This window comes from Camelus ferus, chromosome X (genome assembly GCF_009834535.1).
Source record: "Camelus ferus isolate YT-003-E chromosome X, BCGSAC_Cfer_1.0, whole genome shotgun sequence".
Taxonomy (NCBI): domain Eukaryota; kingdom Metazoa; phylum Chordata; class Mammalia; order Artiodactyla; family Camelidae; genus Camelus; species Camelus ferus.
Window position 1 is genome coordinate 62,846,838 of NC_045732.1, and position 20,321 is coordinate 62,867,158.

Below are 20,321 nucleotides of genomic sequence, written 5' to 3' on the forward strand. Positions count from 1 at the left end.
CCACCTGTGTCACCTGTCCTGCAGCCCTGCTTCCTCAGGGAGCTAAGCAAGCAGCCTTGGCCAGCTGCTAAGCATACTCTGTGGCCCCGCAGTGGCAGAGTACAGCCTGCAGCTCCAGCTGAACACAGTGCAGCTGGCAGCAGCATCCAGTCAAGGAGCACAGTCCTGAGACACCCGCTGACCAGGAGCAATGGCAGAGCCCATCTCATAGCCTTGCCCAACTGCAGAATCCAGCCAGTGGCACCACCCTGTCAGGGAACGCAGCCTGTGATGTTGCCTGACCGGAGGTGATTACAGAACCCAGCTCGTGGCCTCACCTGACTGCGGAGCACAGTCAGCAGCCCCGGCCAATCAGGGAGTCCACCCAGAGGCACTGCTTGAATGCGGAGCTCAACCAACAGGCCCATGCAATCATGGAGCTCAACCAGTGGCACTGCCTCTGACCTCAGGTAATTGGCAATAGCCTCTCCCAACTAAAGCCCCCAAGAGCAAGCCCCACCTGCCTCATAATGCTACCAGCTGACTCATCCAGTACCCCAAGTTGAGCTGATGAGTGAAGGTCTTACCCTGTGATAGCAAACATAGAATGTGAAAGAGAAGACCACTTATTCAGATGCATAGGTACTAATGAAAGGAATTAAGAATCACAAAGAATCAGATAAAAATGACACCACCATAGGAAACTAATAAAACTGTGGTAACTGACCCTAAAGAAATGGAGATCTATTAATTTTCTGAAAAATTTAAGAATAATTCTCTTGAACAAGTTCAGTGAACTACAAGAATATACAGACAACTAAACAAAATTGGGAAAACAGTGCATAGACTTTAAGCAAAGGAATTGTCAAAACATACAAAGAAGGTCATTATATAAAGTGGCCAATTCATCGAGAAAATATAACAATTGTAAATATTTATGCACCCAACATTGGATCACCAAAATATATAAAGTAAATAATAACAGAACCAAAAAGAGGGTTAAAAGGAGAAATAAGTAACAATAAAGTAATAGTTGGGGACTTTGATACTCCACTTTCAACAATGGACAGATCATACAAACCAAGAGTCAATAAAAACAGTGAATTTGAATAACACTATGACCTCATGGACCTAACAGACAAATACAAAACATTTAATCCAACAGCAGTAGAACACACATTCTTCTCAAGTACATATAGAACGTTCTCTAGGATAGGTAACAAAAGGCTTAGCAAATTTAAGAGGGTTGAAATGATACCAAATGTCTTTTCTGACCACAGTAGTGTGGAGCTAGAAATAAATAACAGGAGGGAAGCTGGAAAATGCATAAATCCATGGAAATGAAACAGCACACTCCTGAACAACTAATAGATCAAAGAAGGAAGAAAAAAGACATAAAAAAAAAACAACCTTGAGACAAATGAAAATGGAAGCACAACATACCAAATGTAAGAGACCACTATACACAGTTAGATGCCAATTAATTGTTGAAATGGATAAATTCCTAGTGACATACAGCCTACCAAGATTCAATCATGAAGAAATACAAATTATGAACAGACCAGTAATGACTAAGGAAATTTAAAGAGGATTCAAAATCCTCTCAAAGAAAAGTCTAGGATCAGATGATTTCACTGGTGAATTCTACCAAACATTAAAAAAAATAAATAAATAACACTGATCCTTTTGAAACACTCCAAAAAAATTCAAGAGGAAGGAACATTCCAGAATGGTTGTACTACTAATAAAAAGAGGCAAATCCGATGGGAGAGAAAATACTTCCAGGGTATAGGAGAAAATTTCTCCATATATATTGCATTAGCATATGTGTTAGAAATCAGAATAGAGATTAGGACTGAAAATAAGGGCTTGGGGAGTCATTTGCAAAGAAATGATTGTTGGAGTTTAAAGACCAGAGAAACTCTTGAGGTTGATAGTGAAAAACGTGACCACTGGAAGGACCACATTCCTGGAGATCACACAGGTTGAGGGGATGGATGGTGTTAGCGAAATCAAAACAAAGGGAGCCAGCATATCCTATCCGAGTGAGTGCCAGGTACTTGGATGTGTCACAAAAGCCAGCACAGGAGAGAGTTTTAAGGAGTAAGGAATAAGAGAACAATATCGGGGGGTGGGGGGGTGGGGGAAGACGCCTCTTTTGCTATCCTGAATTGCAGTGACTTAAAGTAGTTGTTTTCTTGCAGTTCTTTCTTAAAATAATCCACGCTACGTACCGCTTGTATTCCTTAAGCAAATGATGTTCCGTTTATTGTCTTTTGGTCTCTGTCTCCCTTAATTTTAAGGGACAGATGCATTTCTGTTGGGCATGCAACTGTCCAGGGTATTATTTTGGGCTCCCCCTCCACCTGTTTGTTTTCTCTGAATTTTCCTTTCTTTCCTTCTTCCTTCCACCTCTCTTCTTCCTTTCTTTCATTTAAATAAACTTTTTTTTTTTAATATATAAAGGGCCCTAATCTTTCTTAATAATAGTCCCTTGGTGAAATACAGCTCTAGGGCACCTCTTTCATACCTGGAAATTACAAAACAACCTCCATCGCTATCTTTCTGGGATGCATGCATGGGACTACTCCAGCTGGCTTTTTTCCCCTCAAATAATTTCCACTTATGCTGGCTGTATTACTTTTCTGAAACCCATTCAAGTAGCCAACTCTGAACCCGATGTGAAGGGTCTACAGGTAGCCACATGATTATGTTTTCAAATGTTATTTTATGTCTCAAAACAGATTTTATGATTTATAGAACTTATTCTTGGGTCCTGACAAAATGATTAGAGTGAAGCAAAGGTCATCCAGTCCTTTCCCCTGATTCCAGGCGATGCTACTCCTAAGTCATCAAAGATAGATGGGTATCTATCGATTCTGCAGGGAAAAAAGATTCTTCAACTTCCCTCAATTAACCAGTTCTAGAGTGTAATTATTCTTATAGTCAGGAAGTTCATGCATGTGTAATAGTAGAACTCGTTTTTGTCTCGTCAATCCATCTTTGTAATCGTTGATCTATTTACTCGGCTATCGACCATCTGTATTTTATGCAGGCTTGTGAGTCTGCATGTGTTCGTGCACTTTACAAGGGTTGATGACTTTAGAAGATTACAAGTATATCAATTAAGGCTATAATGGCATTAGTATTGTGGAATTTGAAAACGTTTTTCTCTGAAATAACAACTTGTATTCACCACGTTCATTTTCATAATTCTTCAGGGAAAATGAAACATTAGCAATGACAGCAACAATCATAAAACATTTCTTTCCTGTTTCTCATCGTGGTGGAATAAATAGTTATTTTATGGCATGCTGTTGCAATCTAAAAATGCTTTTATCCATGAGCTGCTGTTCTTTTTCATCTTTTGCTTCTAACTGGTTAGTTAAGTAATTTTTTTCTTGTCCCTTCACTGAAGATGAAGATAATTATAATTTCAAGTGTAAGGTACAATGAAGCCCTGAAGTACACTGCAGGTAGACTACATCTCTGGCCCTTATTTGCTGCCTTCAGTCTGTTGGTAAAAATCACACATTTCAAGCAAATGTGATGACCATATTTTCATCTCCTCCAAGTCCTTTGTTGATGAATACCATTATTTCATTTGTCATCATCATGAGTTGTGCTGCTGTCCACAAGTGATGCTAGACTGTTTTACAAAGAAAGAAAAGGTAGCTTGAAACAATCCATTAATTTTTCTTGTACAGATTGGATTGTAAAACACATTTTAAAAGTGCAAACAATTTAGCTTATTTATACTCTAAACAAAGCATAGGTCTCATTAGTGGTTGAGCAGGATGTGGCCTCAAAGATCATATTTTCTGCTGCCTTGTAGACTTTAAGCCATGGTAGAACTTCCTTAAAATTCTGACTCTTTCATACTGTAGATCCACTGGGTCTGTTGAAGTGAGGTGATGTTTGGGCTAGACCAGGAATTGCCTTGCAATTGTAGAACTAGGAAAATGCCCTCATTTTCCTCAGACTGCCAGAACCGTGGACTGGGAAATGAGAAGCAAGGTTAGACCCAAGCCCCCGTCCCCCAACTCTAACTTGTAGTTATGAGGCTACTTCTGGGCAAAAAGCTGAAATCTCAGTCCAAGAGAAATGGAGGGCCGAGTGTCCAGTCTCTAGTTCCCTCAATGAAACTAACAGAGATGCAGAACAGTCACACTTTTTTCCTACTAGCTTCCTACTCTTTTTTTTTTTTTTTTTTTTTTTTTTTTTACTGTATAGATTTGCTTTGAATCTGAAGATTGTTGGCTAGTCGTATATTTAATGAAGTATAACACCTTTGTAATTGATTATATCTGTAAATCCACTTCTTTTATGTATTCAGTGAGTAATCAAAACATTCCTTTCTATATACAAGGAATAAATATTTACTTATATTTTTTTCAGTGTTCTATTATGATGGTAGATCTCCTATGTAAGGTAGAAATGTACCTAGTCAAATCTGTTAAAGTCATATGATAGGTATAGTACAATTTAACATAATATAGTACAGTTAACATGCTATGGCGTGCTTTAACACAGTATACTATAGATATAACATGATGGATATTTTCATCTCTTTAAAAATATTTTAGAGAGGCAGTCAGGAAGGAATACACAAGGGAGATTGAATGTTCTTTATTAAGCTCAGTGATAGGCACATAGAGTCATTACTTAAGTATATATTTTATGTCTTTTTTTTTCAACATATATATATATATTTATTGAAGTATTGTCAGTTTACAATGTTGTGTCAGTTTCTGGTGTATAGTACAATGCTTTAGTCATACATGAACATACATATATGTCTTAAATATTACACAATAAATAAATTTTAAAGTCTTTGACAAGTGCTGAAAGCATATGCTTAAGGCAGGATTCCTTGATTTTGGCACTACTGACATTTTGGGCTCAGTAATTCTTTTTTGTGAGTGCTGTCATCTGAGTTGTAGGATGTTTAGCACTATCCTTAACCTCTGTCCACCAATTGCAGGCCCCCCAATGCCAGTTGTGACAACCAAAAATGCCTCAGACATTGACCCATGTTCCCTGTTGGGCAATATTATCCCTGGTTGAGAACCACTGTGTTAAGAATTGTTTTTATTTCTGAAATATAGTTAGTAAAGTTTCAGAAATTAAGCTTTCAATCGTTTGCTTTTATTTTCTATGTTCATTAGAAACCTCATGACAGAGGTTTGGACATTTGATTATTAAAAAACAAAACTTGATTCCATGTGTTTAAAAAAATCTCTTTCCCAGGAATATAAAGTATTCTTGTTAAGTTTCGATTCTGATAGAATTCATTCTCATTAAATTGCAAATACCCCTAATCAAGCATTGTTTAAAATATAAGCTTTATCTTTCAGTCATGAAATGCAGGCCATTATATTAGTGTGAGTTGACTTTTTTCCCTTTATCAGATACTAGGTGGTTTTTTGCTTTACATCAACAACTTAATAGTGTTGAACAGTTCACTTTACACCATTTAAAAAACCTTATGTTACAAAACAGAAACAGACTCACAGCTATAGAAAACAAACTTATAGTTACCAAGGCGGAAAGGAGATGGGAAGGGATAAATGGGGAGTTTGGGATTTTCAGATACACACTACTATATATAAAATAGATATACAACAAGTTTCTTCTGTATAGCACAGGGAACTATATTTAATATCTTGTAGTAACCTATAATGAAAAAGAAAATGAAAATGAATATATGTATGTGTGACTGAAACATTATGCTGTACACCAGAAATTGACCATACTTGTAAACTGACTATACTTCGATAAAATAAAGTTTAGCATCAGCATGATCATCATAAAAAATAAGTAAAATCAAGCATGAGCCAAGCAAATAAATACATACATGCGTACATACATACATATATACAGTTTTTAAAACCTTGTTTATTTTTTTTAATATGCCATTTAGGTAAGGCAAATAATAATGTGGTAACAACTTTCAGTTTGGAGTCAGACAGCTGGGTGTGAATCCTAACTCTACCACTTATCAGCCATGTGAACCTGAGAAAGTTACCTAACCTAGTGCATTTTCTTCATCCTCTAAGTAGCTCGTAGGTTTGTTCTGAGGATTAAGTTCAATAACAAATGTAAAAGTCCCTGTAGCATAGTGCTGGTCACATGGCAGGCGCACAACAAATCTTTTGAAGTGAGTGGAATCAGTTCAGTTAGGTGTGCCCTTTTTCAAACATTTTCCTTCCGAAAGTTCAGTTGAATAGTCAGCCCTCAGTTTTCTATGTTAATAGAAAGAATTCTCAGCAGGGTAATAATTCTCCTGAGGCTTCTTCCTTTCTGTGCACTGTCTGGAATCTCAGAAATAGAGACATCAAATAGGGACAAAGGAAATCTCTAGGAACAGTCTACTATTTTTGAGAGGCTAATTCAGAAGCCTGACTGCAACCTCTTTGATCCTTTCTGTTGCATTTCTTATTTTGTATTTCTGTTCATTTGCTTGCTGGAAAGGTAAATGTAGTCTTCCAAGTAGACAAATAGACTTGAATTACCACAGAACTGGTCAGCGGAGCTGACTGTGGGCAACTCTGAGAGGTGAGAATGAAGACTCTCCACTGTTCTCAAAACCTTTTAATATTTTTGAAGTGTTTGTAAATTTTTAATATTCCGCTTGTAAATGAAACAAAATTTTCTCCACCAGTTGTTTCTCACAATTTTTACCGTGCTGTTGAATTTATATTATTTTAAGTTATTCATGTCTCCTTTTTATGTTGTAAAATTTAGCTTTCAATGTTTGTACTCCTATTAAGCATGAGATAAGGTTATCATAATTTGAGGTCCTTAGGGCAAATGATCTGAAATGTTTTAGATAAGTGTTTGGTATTTTTACACTTGTGTTTTATTTGTTTAGGACTATTTTAGTATGTTGGACAGTATTAGAATTTTATATCTTATATTTAGACTATATGACAACATACATGAAGTCATGGCTTTATGAAATTACTAATATCTACTATGAGTGAAATTGTGTATTCGAGTGTTAGTACACGGTATTTTATAAAACTCAAAGTAACTGCAATTGAGAATATGACCTTCTTCTTAATGTTTGGTGATAGAAGAATTTGTCATGGTAAAGAGTTACTCAGAAATGTTGTGATGTATTCCAAATAACTAGTTGTGATTTAATAGCTACTTTGAGTATTTGTTCTAATAAAGAATCACAAAGGAGAATAAAAATTTAGGGGCTAACCCGCTTAGATGACAAGGCTAAAACGTGGCTTCAGGAGTGTTTTCAGTTGGCCAGAAATAAGATGAGATTGCGCTATGACAGCGAGGAAAGGGGACGCTTGTTGAGGTATGGCTTTACATGAAAGTTTGCAAGCAAGATAACTTCTTAGGAATGGTAGGAAAGCATAGGATGAGAGCAGATGTGACCTGGAGAATTGTATGTGATGCAATGTTTTAAAGATCTTATTTTTCCTTCTCTCCTGGTTGTGGAACCAGACTTCTATGAGATGTGTACTAAGGTGTGATCATTGTCTTCCAGACTGGACACATTGTACTCAAATTTAATTTTGCCTTTGTATCTCAATCTTGGAATTAGAGACCATCAAATGTTAGTGCTAAAATAAACTATAAATTCTCTCATTCATTTTCTTTTTTAAAAAATTTTTAATTTATTTTTGGGGGAGGGGTAATTAGGTTTACCTATTTATTTATTTTTAGAGGAGCTACTGGGGATTGAACCCAGGACCTTGTATATGCTAAGTATGTGCTCTACCACTTGAGCTATACCCTCCCCGCCATTTATTTTCCTTATTTCATGGAAGAGAAACTGGGGCCCAAAGAGGTTTACATCACACAATCTGGGATCACAGCTCAGCCCATGGGATGCCCAGTTCATTTATTTCTTTTTTTACCCCTGTTTTTTGGCCAGCATATTTCCTTACTGTGGTATGCAGACGGATAAGTAGGTAGGGAGTTTACTGTTGGACAGGAATAAAAAGTAGCCACAAAAAGTTGACTAATTAAACAGCTAATATAGTATCTATCATCAGATGTCAGAGTAGAAATTAAATTATCCTTTAAAATATTTTCTTCCAGTTTTAGAAGACATTATAAATGTCTTCATTGACATTCATTATTGTTTGTGTTGTGAAATATATAATTAGGTGCCAAGAAAGAAAGACTTAATTTTACTTAATGCAATATAAAGGACCTGGGATTCCATTTCTGCATTAATAAGCAGCGTTTTAGTAAAATGAAAGTGTAGTTCAAATACAAATAAGACCATTATTTATTTTATCCAACATGAAAGATTCAAAGTGATGTAACATTTTAATGAAATGAAATCTTTCAGCTTTCTGAGAAAAATAAGAATAAATATTTTGGCCTTCATTATATAATTTTTCTTCAATGTGTATAGTTAAATAGACTTGAAAAATTAGTTATTTCTCAGGAAAAGGAAATAAGCGGTCTACTTTTCTTCCTTGAGTGCTATGACTAATTGTACATCATCTCCTTGGACTTTTTACTCTTCAGTGGTTTATTCTTTTTTTAACTGAAGTACTGTCAGTTACAGTGTGTCAATTTCTGGTGTACAGCACAATGTCCCAGTGATGCATATAGATACGTATATTTGTTTTCATATTCTTTCAGTGGTTTATTCTTAAAATGCCATTCTCGGTGTAGTGGGAAAAAAAAGCATTGCATTTGGGTTTTAGTCACTTAAACTGTGTGCAACTTGGGCAAGTCACTTATCTTCTTTTAACCTTAAGTTTCTTGCCTATACAAGGGGAGAGATATGTACTTAAAGGACTGGGTTAGTATAACAAATATGGGCATATGTGTCAACTGTGAAACACTAAACAAATAGAACACAAATATGGACAAGTCCCTTAGGTATCTACTTAGCCCTAACGTCTCACCTTTTCTAGCCATTTAGTAAAGACAATTAACTCTCCACTTGAGTGTTCAACCATCACTTGAAAGAGCATCCCCAAAAGAACTCATCTTCTCATTCCATTCCTCAAATAAAGACCTCCCTCCCTTCTCTCCTGGAATTCTTTTCATCCCTTCTCTCTTCTTTGACTCTGCCTGAAACTCAGCTCAGTTCGCCATGCATTCTGACTGATCCTTTGAAGATTTATTGGATTAATTCTTTTTTTCCACTATATATAGGTACACACACACACACACACACATATATGCATATATATTATGGAAGTATAGTCTGTTAACAATGTTGTGTCAATTTCTGGTATACAGCATAATGCCCCAGTCATACATGAACATACATATATTCTTTTTCACCATAAGTTACTACAAGATATTGAATATAGTTCCCTGTGCTATACAGTATGCACTTGTTTAGATTCATTCTTACCTTCTATACCTTCAGGAGCAAACTTATCTGTCATAACTTCAGTCATTTTATTACTTTCGTTTCCTAGCTGATCCTTTTGTCTCTAGGCTGCCTCCAATGCAATGCATCTTACTTGATTCAACTAGGTTTGTTTTTTCCTCCATCAATTCATTTTTTTCCTTAAGAAGCAATAGCAGTGATTGCCATCTGTTTTTGGTTGTTTGTTGTTTGTTTTAAAGACTGTAGGGAATCTCTAGTTAATTTCAAAAATTTGTTGAATTCCTCAAAAGTCTTGATTTTGAATAATCTGTACAGGACTTGCCTTTGCTTTTCTCCATGCCTTTGCCCATGTCCTTACATCTTTTAGCTATCTTTCAAAACATGAGTTAAGCTCACCTTCTCCTAGAAATACCCTACTTCTACACCAAACTGAATGTTGCCTTCATTCTTCATCTGCTCATTTGTACTATGGTATTCATAGCTATTTGTAATGGTCTTTGAAAATGATCTTTTCATGTGATGCTGACATTCTGAACTGTATCATGAACATTCTCTGATTTTAGTCATTTTAAAAGTTATTGTAGATCCAGTCTGATACATGATATAGTGTTCTGTTTATATGATAAATATTATTATATCATGTCACTTGGTGGCACTTTAAGTTAGAGATTGTCAGATTGTTAGACTGACTGTCTGGGCAGGGCCATATTGAGTGGGTGAGTAGTCCATGCTAAGATTGGTGTCAGAGTTATGGATTTCCCCTTGACTGTGTAAGTCTGTGCTGTCTCTCATGGATTTCTGAGAATTATAAGAACCATACCAACCTCCTTTGTTGAGTCAAAGGTCCTTATGAGATTGCACAGAGTGTCAAGTAGTACTTATATAAAGTCATGATTGGTACTAGATGTTTCTGTCAGTCCTAAACATTTCTGTCATCGTTGACTGTCCTCTGCAAGTCCTTTTGCACTGAGAAGTGAAAATTGTCCTAGTCTATGCAATTTCCCAGGTCCTTGACTGCCTATTTGGAGGGAGTGTGGTTCAGCCAAAGGGATACTGGTGGTCTCCATTAGCATAAATTTATGCAAACAGTGTTTTTGGCATACTACATACAAAGGGAGCAGCCACAAGGTCCAATTTATGTAAGTTCCATGATGTATGTAATTTAAAAAACAAAATCATGGCTACTTTCAGATGAAGAGTTTTTCTGTTGGTGAAGAGCAACATCACACATAATGAACCTTTTGTTATCAGTTGCTGTAAATCCACATAGAACATCCAAACTAATATAAAGACCAGATTCTGCACAGGATGCATACAATGTGAACACATGCTTCCCCACTGGACAAGGGGACATGTCACCAGTATAGAGAAGAGTTGAGCTTACCTAAACAGGAGTTTGGAAATGTTTACCTGTTTTTGTCTTTAGATCCTGAACATCTAGACTTCCCTTATCTGATCTTATGCCCAGGTCTCCTCAGAATGGTCAACAGGTCATGTGTCATAAAGATGGCAGACCTTCAGAGAATGGATAATTAGTTGATGATGGAGTGAGCAGCCACATAGGAGTGGGTGCTTGGAGTTGGTACTGTGTCTGAGTGAAGCCAGGATTCCCCAAAGTGATAAACTGTGCCTAACCAACAGAGAAACCAGGCATGGGGTAACAAATATATTCAGTCACCCTATATTGATATATGGTCTTATCTGTGAAAATTAATAATCATGTTATTTTTGTGGAATTTAACATTGGCATATATTCCAGATCCTCTCTGCATATAATCTAATCAAAATGCTTCGTATTTGATGGTAGAGTGGTGGTGAAGTTTGCTCAATGCGTGTCTATAAATAAACATTAGCACATGTCACTACTTGGGAAAAACAATCAATTTTTGAGGATTGCAGTGGAGACTGTTCTTGGTTTAAAAACTCAGTGCCCCAGGCCAAATATATTTATGGGTTATTTTCATAGATAATTTGAATAATGCTTCGAGGAGGAAATATTTCAGATAAAACCAGGTTTCTGATTTATTGTAGGATTTCTTCAATTTTTGTTTGACTAGCTCCCCTCAGTCTATGGTACAAATGAATGCCTAAGCAGAAGAGTTGTTCACGGTCATCTCACTGTCTCTTATCTCGTTCTTCTTAAACTCAGTTGACACTTCTCCGTGTGGAAATGTATGAGATATTTGGAAAGAGTCAGCCCAAAGCCAACAATTATTTTTCCTTAGAAAAACGAAAAAGTTTGAACTAGATGAGTTAAAGCCTTGGGGATTATTACTAAGCCTGTATGAGTAAGTCTAGACTTGGCAAGTCTGAAGAGTCATTATCTAGATAATGGTGACCAGCTGAAGAATGTCCCTGACTGGCTCAATAGAAGAAATCAATATTGACTTGAATCGGATGAAGAGAAGCCTAAGTCCCAAACTGTAAAGTTTTTGTATATATTTTTTTCTTGAAGCATAGTCAGTTTAAATGTGTCAGTTTCAGGTGTACAGCACAATGCTTCAGTCATACATGAACACACATATATTCGTTCTCATATTCTTTTTCACCATAAGTTACTACAAGATATCGAATATAGTTCCCTGTGTTATACAGTATGAACTTGTTGTTTATCTATTATATATATCAGTTAGTATCTGCAAATCTCTAACTCCCAATTTATCCCCTCAACCCCCCTAAATTGTAAAGTTTTCAGGAGACAATGTAAATGCTCCAAGAATGATCAAGAATATCTGAGGACAGAAGATTGAATTGACTTTTATAAAAAATCATGTGGGCTACTTCTCTAATATTTGGCTGTATGTATGTACTTCAAAGCATAGCGTTAATCGCACGTAACCCTATGTGCCCACGTCACTGGTATCAGTGAAGCACATTGTTTATCCCTTCCCTCTGGAAGAAACCACCATTCTGAATCTTGGCCTCATCATCTCATGCTTTTCTGTATAATTTTACTACATATGGATAGATCCCTCAAATATGTTTAGTTTTTGCCCTTTTTTAAACTTTGGATGAGTGGAATCATTCTGCATACCTGTTCTATTATTAGTTTTTTCACAATCTTTTTGAGAGTCATATATTTTGATACATGTAACCATTTTTTTTTCATTTTGCCATGGTATAGTGTTCCATAGTATGAATATTCCATCACTCATTTCCCCATTATCCTGCCAGTGAGCAGTTGGATTGCTCCTAAGTTTTTGTTTTATTATTGTTGTTGGTATTGTTATTATCATTAAGATGGCTAGTACAAACAATGTTGCTGTGAATATTCTTATACACGTCTCTCGGTGCAAATCTTGAAAAACTCCTTTAGATCGGTAGTTCTCAGAGTGTGATTGCTGTACGGGCAGCTTCAGCAGCATCGGGGTACATGTTAGAAAAGCAGAATCGCCACCCCCTAACCCAGACCTGCTGAATCAAACTTTGCAGCAGCGCCCAGAAATGTTTGTTTAACTTGCTCTCCTTGTGATTCCAGAGTCCACCATAATTTGAGACTGGTTCTAGAGTCTTATAATTCCTGGGTCGTGGAGTGCATGCTTCTTAAGCTTTACCAAATAATTATCAAATTATTTTCTGGAGTGCTTAACACCAACTTATCCTCCTCCCAACCCCGTATGAGAATTCTCCTTGCTTTAAATGAGTAATTCTCAAACTCAGCTGTGTATTAGTATCATTTAGGGAAACTTAGGAAAATACCATTGCCTTGACCCCCCCCCAGACCAATTAAATCATAATTAGGGGGAATGGGACCCAGGTACCATTTTCCCCTTAGCTTTATTGAGATATAATCAATATGCCAAAAACTGTACTTATTTAGTGTATACAATTTAGTGAGTTGGGACATATGCATATACCTATGATACCATCACCACATCAAAATAATAAACATAGCCATCACCTTCAAGAGTTTCTTTGTGTCCATTTACTTGCTTTTTGTTTTTGCGATAAGAACACTTAATATGAGATCTACCCTCTTAACAGATTTTTGAGCGCACAATACCGTGTTGTTAACGATAGCCACAGTGTTGTACAGTAGATCTCCAGAACTTATTCACCTTGTGTAACTGTCACTTTATAACCATTTAACAACTCCACATTTCCTCCTCCTCTCATCCCTGACAATCACCATTCTGTTTTGTGTGTCTATAAGTTTACCTATTCTACATACTTTGTATAAATGGAGTGATGTGGTGTTTTTCCTTCTGTGACTAATGTATTTCCCTTAGCATAATGTCTTCTAGCTCCATCCATGTTGTCGCAAATGGTAAGGTTCCCTTCTTTTTAAAGGCTGCATAATATTCCTCTCTGTGTGTGTCTGTGTGTGTGTGTGTGTGTATTTATACATATATGTCACTTTTTTATCCATTTATCTGTCAGTAGACAATTGACTTGTTTCCATATCTTGGCTATTGTGAATAATGCTGCAGTTAACATGGGAGTGCAGATATCTCCTCCAGATCCTTATTTCAATTCTTTTGGATATATACCCAGAAGTGTGATTGCTGAATCATATGATAGTTTTATTTTTAATATTTTGAGGAACTGCCATACTGTTTTCCATAGTGGCTGCACTGTTTTATACTTCTACCAACAGGGTACAGTTTCCAGTTTTCCCCAATTCTTACCAACACCTGTTATGTGTGTTTTATAATAGCCATTCTTACAAGTGTGAGGTGATACCTAATTATACTTTTGATTTGCATTTCCCTAATGATTAGTGATATTAGACACCTTTTCATTTACAAGTTGGCTATTCGTATGTCTTTGGAGAAATATCTATTCAAGTCTTTTGTCCATTTTTTGACAGGGTTATTTGGTTTCTTGCTATTGTGTTGTAGGAATTCCTTACGTATTTTGGAAATTAACTCTTTATCAGATTTATGGGTTGCAAATATTTCTCCCATTCCTAGATTTCCTTTTCTGTTGATCATTTCCTTTGCTGTGCAGAGAAGCTCTCTAGTTTGATGTAGTCCCACTTGTCTATTTTTGCTTTGATTTCCTCTGCTTTTGGTATCATATTCATGAAATCATTGCCAAGACCAATATTATGCAACTATTCCTCTGTGTTTACAGGTCTTATGCTTAAGTGTTTAATCCACTTTGAATTGATTCTTTGTAAAGTGTAAAATGGAAGTCCAACTCCTTTCTTTCTTTCTTTCCTTCCTTCCTTCCTTCCTTCCTTCCTTCCTTCTTTCTTTCCTTCTTTCCTTCCTTCCTTCCTTCCTTCCTTCCTTCCTTCTTTCCTTGCTTCCATCCTTCCTTTCCTTCCTTCCTTCTTTCCTTCTTTTTCCTTCTCTTTTGTTATGTGGATGTCCAGTTTTCCCAGCACCAGTTTTTGAATAGACTATAATTTCACCATCATGCATTCTTGAATCCTTGTCAAAGATCAGTTGATTATATATGCGTGGATGTATTTGTGGGCTCTCAGTCATTTTCCATTGTACTATATGTCTGTCTTTATGTCAGTACCATGCTGCTTTGGTTACTGTAGTTTTGTAGTATATTTTGAAATCAAGAAGTGGGATGATTCCACCTTTGTTCATTTTTTTCAAGGTTTCTTTGGCCGTTCTGAGTGCACCATTTTTTTAAGCTTCCAAGGTTGTTTTTTATTTGAATGTGGTATTGAAAACCAATGTTCTACACCCTGGACTGTACTTGATATTGTAGAAATTTTGTATTTTTGCCTCTTTGGCAGATGTGAAAGAAGCATCTCATTTTTGTGTTCACTTGATTTTTTTCCCTTGAGTACAAATGAAGCTGAGCCTCTTTGGGGCTGTTTGTGGACCACTTATGGGCCATTTGTGTTTCGTGTTTTGTAAAATGCTTGATTGAGTCTCCTGTCCATTTTTAAAATCCTATTGTATTGCTTATCTTTGTTTTGCATAAGTTCTTAATATATTTGGAGTAGTAATTTCTTTCTTGCTTGTGTGTTGCAGATATTTTCCCATTTTCTTGGCTTTCCATTTTCTTCATAGCATCTTTTCATGAATAGCTGTTGATATTCTTTGAGTCTTTGGGTTTTTTGTGTCTGATTTAAGAAATTCTTTTCTCATCTAAGGTCATAGAAGTGTTCTTATATTTTCCTCTTAAGGTTTTAAGGAGATTGTCATTTACCTTGGGTTGGAATTGATTTTTGTGTATACTGTAAGAAACAGATTTAATTTCATGTTCTTACATATGAGTAACTATTGTGCCCGCATTATTAAATAATCCATCTTTTCCCTAATTTTTGTAATGTTGCTTCTGTTATATATGAAGTTTCCAAGTATGTATGGCTCTGTTTCTGGAGTTTCAGGTCTGATCCATTGACCCATGTGTCTGTCCTTGTACTAATCTCACACACTATTTAATTATCTAACTGTAATAAGATTTGATATGTGCCAGGGGAAGTCAGCCTACATTCTTGTTGTTTTCCAGGAGTGTGTTGATTACTCTCTTCATTCAGCCTTGTAAATAATTTATAGTCAGCTTGTCAAGTTCCAGCAACAACACAAATTCTGTTAGGGTGTTTTTTTTTTTTTTTTTTTGGAATTACATAAACTCTCTGGATACAGTTGGGTACATTGAGATCTGTATGATATTTAATTCTTCCTGTCTGTGAACATGGCATTTAAGTACTATTTAAATCCTTTTTCATGACTTAAAAACATTTTTGACACCCTCCTAATTTATCTCTTGTTCCATATTTTGAATTTTTAAAAAAAATTAACACATTAGACATTATTTTGGCTGTTCCGTGGATGTTTTCTTGTATTTACTCATGTATTTCACTTACATGAATACCTTCCTTCTTATGTGACAGGACTTCTTTCTAAGATCACTTTACTTCTTACCGAAATACATCTTTTTAAAGTAACTTTAGTGAGATTCTGGACACAGTAAACACTATTTTTATTTGTTTGATAATGTACTTATTTCACCTTATATTAAAAGATATATATGTTCAATGGGTATATAATTCTAGCTTGCAAATCATTTTTTTCTCAGCAGTATGAACAAATTATTTCACCATATTCTGACTTCAATTGTTGTTAAGCAAGCTGTAGTCGAAATTAACATTCCCTGGAGCTGACCTATCTATTCTATTTTTTGATCTTCTTTTTGTCTTTGTTGTTCTGTAGTTTTACTGAATGCGTCCTTGTGTGAATTTCTTTTATTCATCCTGTTTATCTTGATTCATTGGTCTTCCTGAATTTAAAGATTGTTCTGTTCCATCAATTCTGGAAAATTATTCCATTTTCATGTGGAATATTATCCCTCTCCCATGTTCTCTATTCTTGCTTTCTGTAACTCCATTTGAGCATATTTCATTTATTATTTTTTACTTATTTATTTTTTTAATAGAGATACTGGGGATTGAACCCAGGACCTTGTGCATGCTAAGTGTGCACTCTACCACTGAGCTATTACCCTCCCCTCATTTGAGCATGTTTTAAACATTCTCACTGTGTTTTAGTTTGTTTGTTTGTTTGTTTGCTTAACATCTCTTTTGTATTTTGTCTTTATGTACTGTACTCCAGCATATTTTTCTAAGGCTTATCTTCTAGTTTACTGATTCTTTTGTGATCTGTACCTAATCTTCTGTTTTACCTATCCAAAGAGTTTCTAATGTCACTTATTATATCTCTTCTATCCAGGGATTCTTTGTTTATTGAATATTATGTCTTACATCTTAATAGGTCTAATTCTGTTTGTTTTTTCTGACTCTTACTAATGTTTGTTTGCCTCTTTCTGTATAATCTGTGTTTTTGTTGTGAACTAATGATTGCTGAATCTTTATCTGTGGAAATATTTTGAAAACGAAGTTTCAAGGTACTTTTCTTCTTGGAAATTTGCGTGAATTACTGCTGGTTATATGAGAACACTATTAAAGAGTAACCACTTGAAGTCTAAATTCTCAGCATTTTTTTTTTTGGCCACTAGGTATTTTAATTTCTGACCAAAAAATCTGCATGGGGGCTGTCTTGTGGTTAGAAGTATACAGGGGAGAAATCCCTTACGCCTAAACCCAGAGTAAAGACAAAACAGACAAGATTTCATATTATTTTTCTCTGTGGGTGGGCTTTGTTTTTGTTGTTGTTTTTTTTTTTTCTTCAAAGTAAGTCCTTCACTGGGGATGTTATCTCTTGGGGTTTTAGATTTACATAAGGAACTGAACTTGCCCATATCTTGTTAAAAGTCTATGCTTTGTGTACCATCCTATGTTTGAGGCCCATTAAAACCAAAAAGTTTAGACCAGTGGAGATTGGTGGATGTTCCTAGGGCGGTCTTGGCCTTCAGTATTTGGTTGTCTCTGGATTAATGCTTTCCTTTAGTTTTCTTTCCTTGAGGGGAGGGGAATATTCCTTAATTTCTTGACAGCTTAGCTTTTCATCTAAAGGTATTTTTAAAGAATTTTATGTGTTCTGTAAATTGACAGTCCCTAGTCAACGTGACTACCCAGTTGACTAGGGTAACTAATCAGCTAGCAACAGAAGTCTTTTCTAAAGTATCTTGATGACTCTTTTAGTGGGAAGTCAGGAGAAATATATTAGATAATGCTAATCTGCCTCCATGTTTGGATCCTTGTGTTTTAAGTTCCACAGATGCCAAATGTTGTTACTGCTTAGTTAGAAAACATGTTGTCAGCTTGACATGGATAACTTGATGTGTCAAAAAATGTTCAGGGTATTAGAGATGCTTCACACTGACTTTCTGTTTCTTTAAGGCATGACTGTATACTACATTTGTTTTGGATGCAGACATCTATGACCAGTACTTATATGGAATACTTATACTTACACATACACTTATAAAAACAGGGAAGTAAATACTTACCAATCGCCAGTCATAAATGTTCCTATTACCACTCTTTTGTACTAATTGCAATGATATACTGGTACTATGATGATCTTGGAAGTAGAAGCAACCTCGTGTTTGTGTGTGGATTGTCTTCCTAGACGGTGAAGTGTTTCTACCTTTGGATTTGCATAGGTGGCATTCTGATGTGGCACGTTTCATTTGACTACATGGACATTCTGTTAGTGTGCTGGTTTTCATACTCTGTGTAGATTTGCATCGTTTCATATGCCCAGACAAAAATCATGGAGGAGAAACACTGACTTCTTAAAGTGAAATGATTGGCTAAGGCATTAGTATACACCCCTGTATACTGTATACTGTAGATAGTAGCACCCTTCAGACTCTGCGGTTATCCTAGATAGATGTCTTGACTCTTGGGGTAGGATTCAGCTTTGGAAACATTTATATATTGTATTTTATAGTAATGCATCCTTGCATTTGTTTGTGCCTGTTTGTCATGGCCATGATAAGGTGATATGTAATGAAAGCAGAGTGTGGCAAAATAGGATTTTGTTTTTTGTACACCTGTCACCTATTTTAGCTAATACGAACCTCTTCTATTATATATCTGAGAATATCAGTTTGTCCCCTTATAATGAGAAGATATTTTATGTTTAATTTGAAATATGTTAATTTAAAATACATGAAAGCTACGTAATTTGTAAAGGAATATTAATAACATGGATACCAGTTGTATTATACTTAGGAGGAATATATTGCATTTAGACAGGGCCATACCCACCTCATATGCTATTCAGTATTCATAGTGAGTCATTCATTCTGTATGTTCTGTATATTTTTTTAATCCTTAAACTCACTTTTTATGTTTAATGTGATTTCCTAGTTTTATTTTTGAATATAAAGTGGGACATAAACAAAATAAAAGATTATTAGCATCAAAGGAATGAATACTTTTCAGATTAATTGTAAATCATATAAATTATTTTAGAAAGCAATACATTTCTTCTGCAAATGGGTCATGACATTAGTGGGAGTTGAAATTTTTATGTACAAAGTAGTCACAATTTTTCCTTTTATAATTATAGACATTGTAAATATATCTCCGCTAGTCTAATACAAAGCTAGAACACTTTGAGGAATTTAACTGAATTTAAATTAGGAAAGTTTAGATACAAGTGATTTCTCTGGCCCAGATTTTTGGCTGTAGAATGTAAAAGAAGGGTTGAACCCAAAAGTGATCTTTGACAGAAAGAATCATCAGAACTTGTGACTGAGTGACAAGTGCCCATTAGAAAGCTTAGAAGTTGGAGAGGATGCCAGTTCTGTTGGCAGAATGGGGCCTTTAGGAGAAGCTTATAAGAAGTAGGGATGAGGGATCAAAGTCATGATGAAGTCTCCTTTAGATTTGTGCTGTCTGAGTTAGTGATGAGACATCTAGGTAGGATGGACTGTCAATTAGAAACATGGAACTTGGAGATGGTCAAGAGTGGTGAGGGCTGGAGCTGTTCATTGGATGTTATTAGTGCTGAAGTGATACTGAGAAGTTCCTGGGCCAAGTTGAAGATTAAATAGGTAGGACCCCTGGAAAAGGCTGCCTTTTTGTAAGATAGAATTGTTACACTCCCAGGTCACCAATTTTCTCATCAGGTTCTCAATGCTTGTATGTCCTTTAATCAACTAACATTTTTTAAAAGGAGTGGCTGCATGAAGAGGGCTAGAAAAGCTCCCTTTGAAAGCTTTAGGCCATTTTATCAGCGTTTTAACATATCTTAGTGGACTCTTAGGGTCCATTTTAGGAGTTACAGAAATGTTAGGAATTCCAAACCAAAAGGAGAGAATTGTAGCATGACCACCTGGCAAGAAATGTATTTTGGAGCAAATGCAGCACAAATTACCTTCAGTCAAATGTTGATTTTTGGTTCCACTGTGCAAGCAGGAGTATACACAGCCTTTCTGAACCTGTACTCTTCATGAGGGCAGAATCTTTAATGGTTAACATGATGGCAGTCACATAGTTGGCAGCCAGTATATATTAGCTGAACGGATGGGTGAAACACAAAATAAGTCTAGAACCAGGCCTGCTATCAAAGTGTGTGCCCTTTAATTCAAAGAACAAGAACACATGAATGTGATTTAAAAAGATTAAATACACACATACACAATTTAAGGCATATGCCATCAGAAAGTGTTGGAAAACATATAATAGATT

General features: G+C 35.8%; 1 protein-coding gene across 1 annotated transcript in view; it reads left to right on the forward strand.

Moving 5' to 3' along the window:
- The window catches only part of DIAPH2 (diaphanous related formin 2), a 780,329-nt gene that overhangs the window by 329,773 nt on the left and 430,235 nt on the right, over nucleotides 1-20,321 (forward strand). Inside the window, exon 19 of the mRNA XM_032474690.1 lies at nucleotides 93-267. Coding sequence (XP_032330581.1) covers nucleotides 93-267 — 175 coding nt within the window. The remainder of the gene's footprint in view (nucleotides 1-92; nucleotides 268-20,321) is intronic.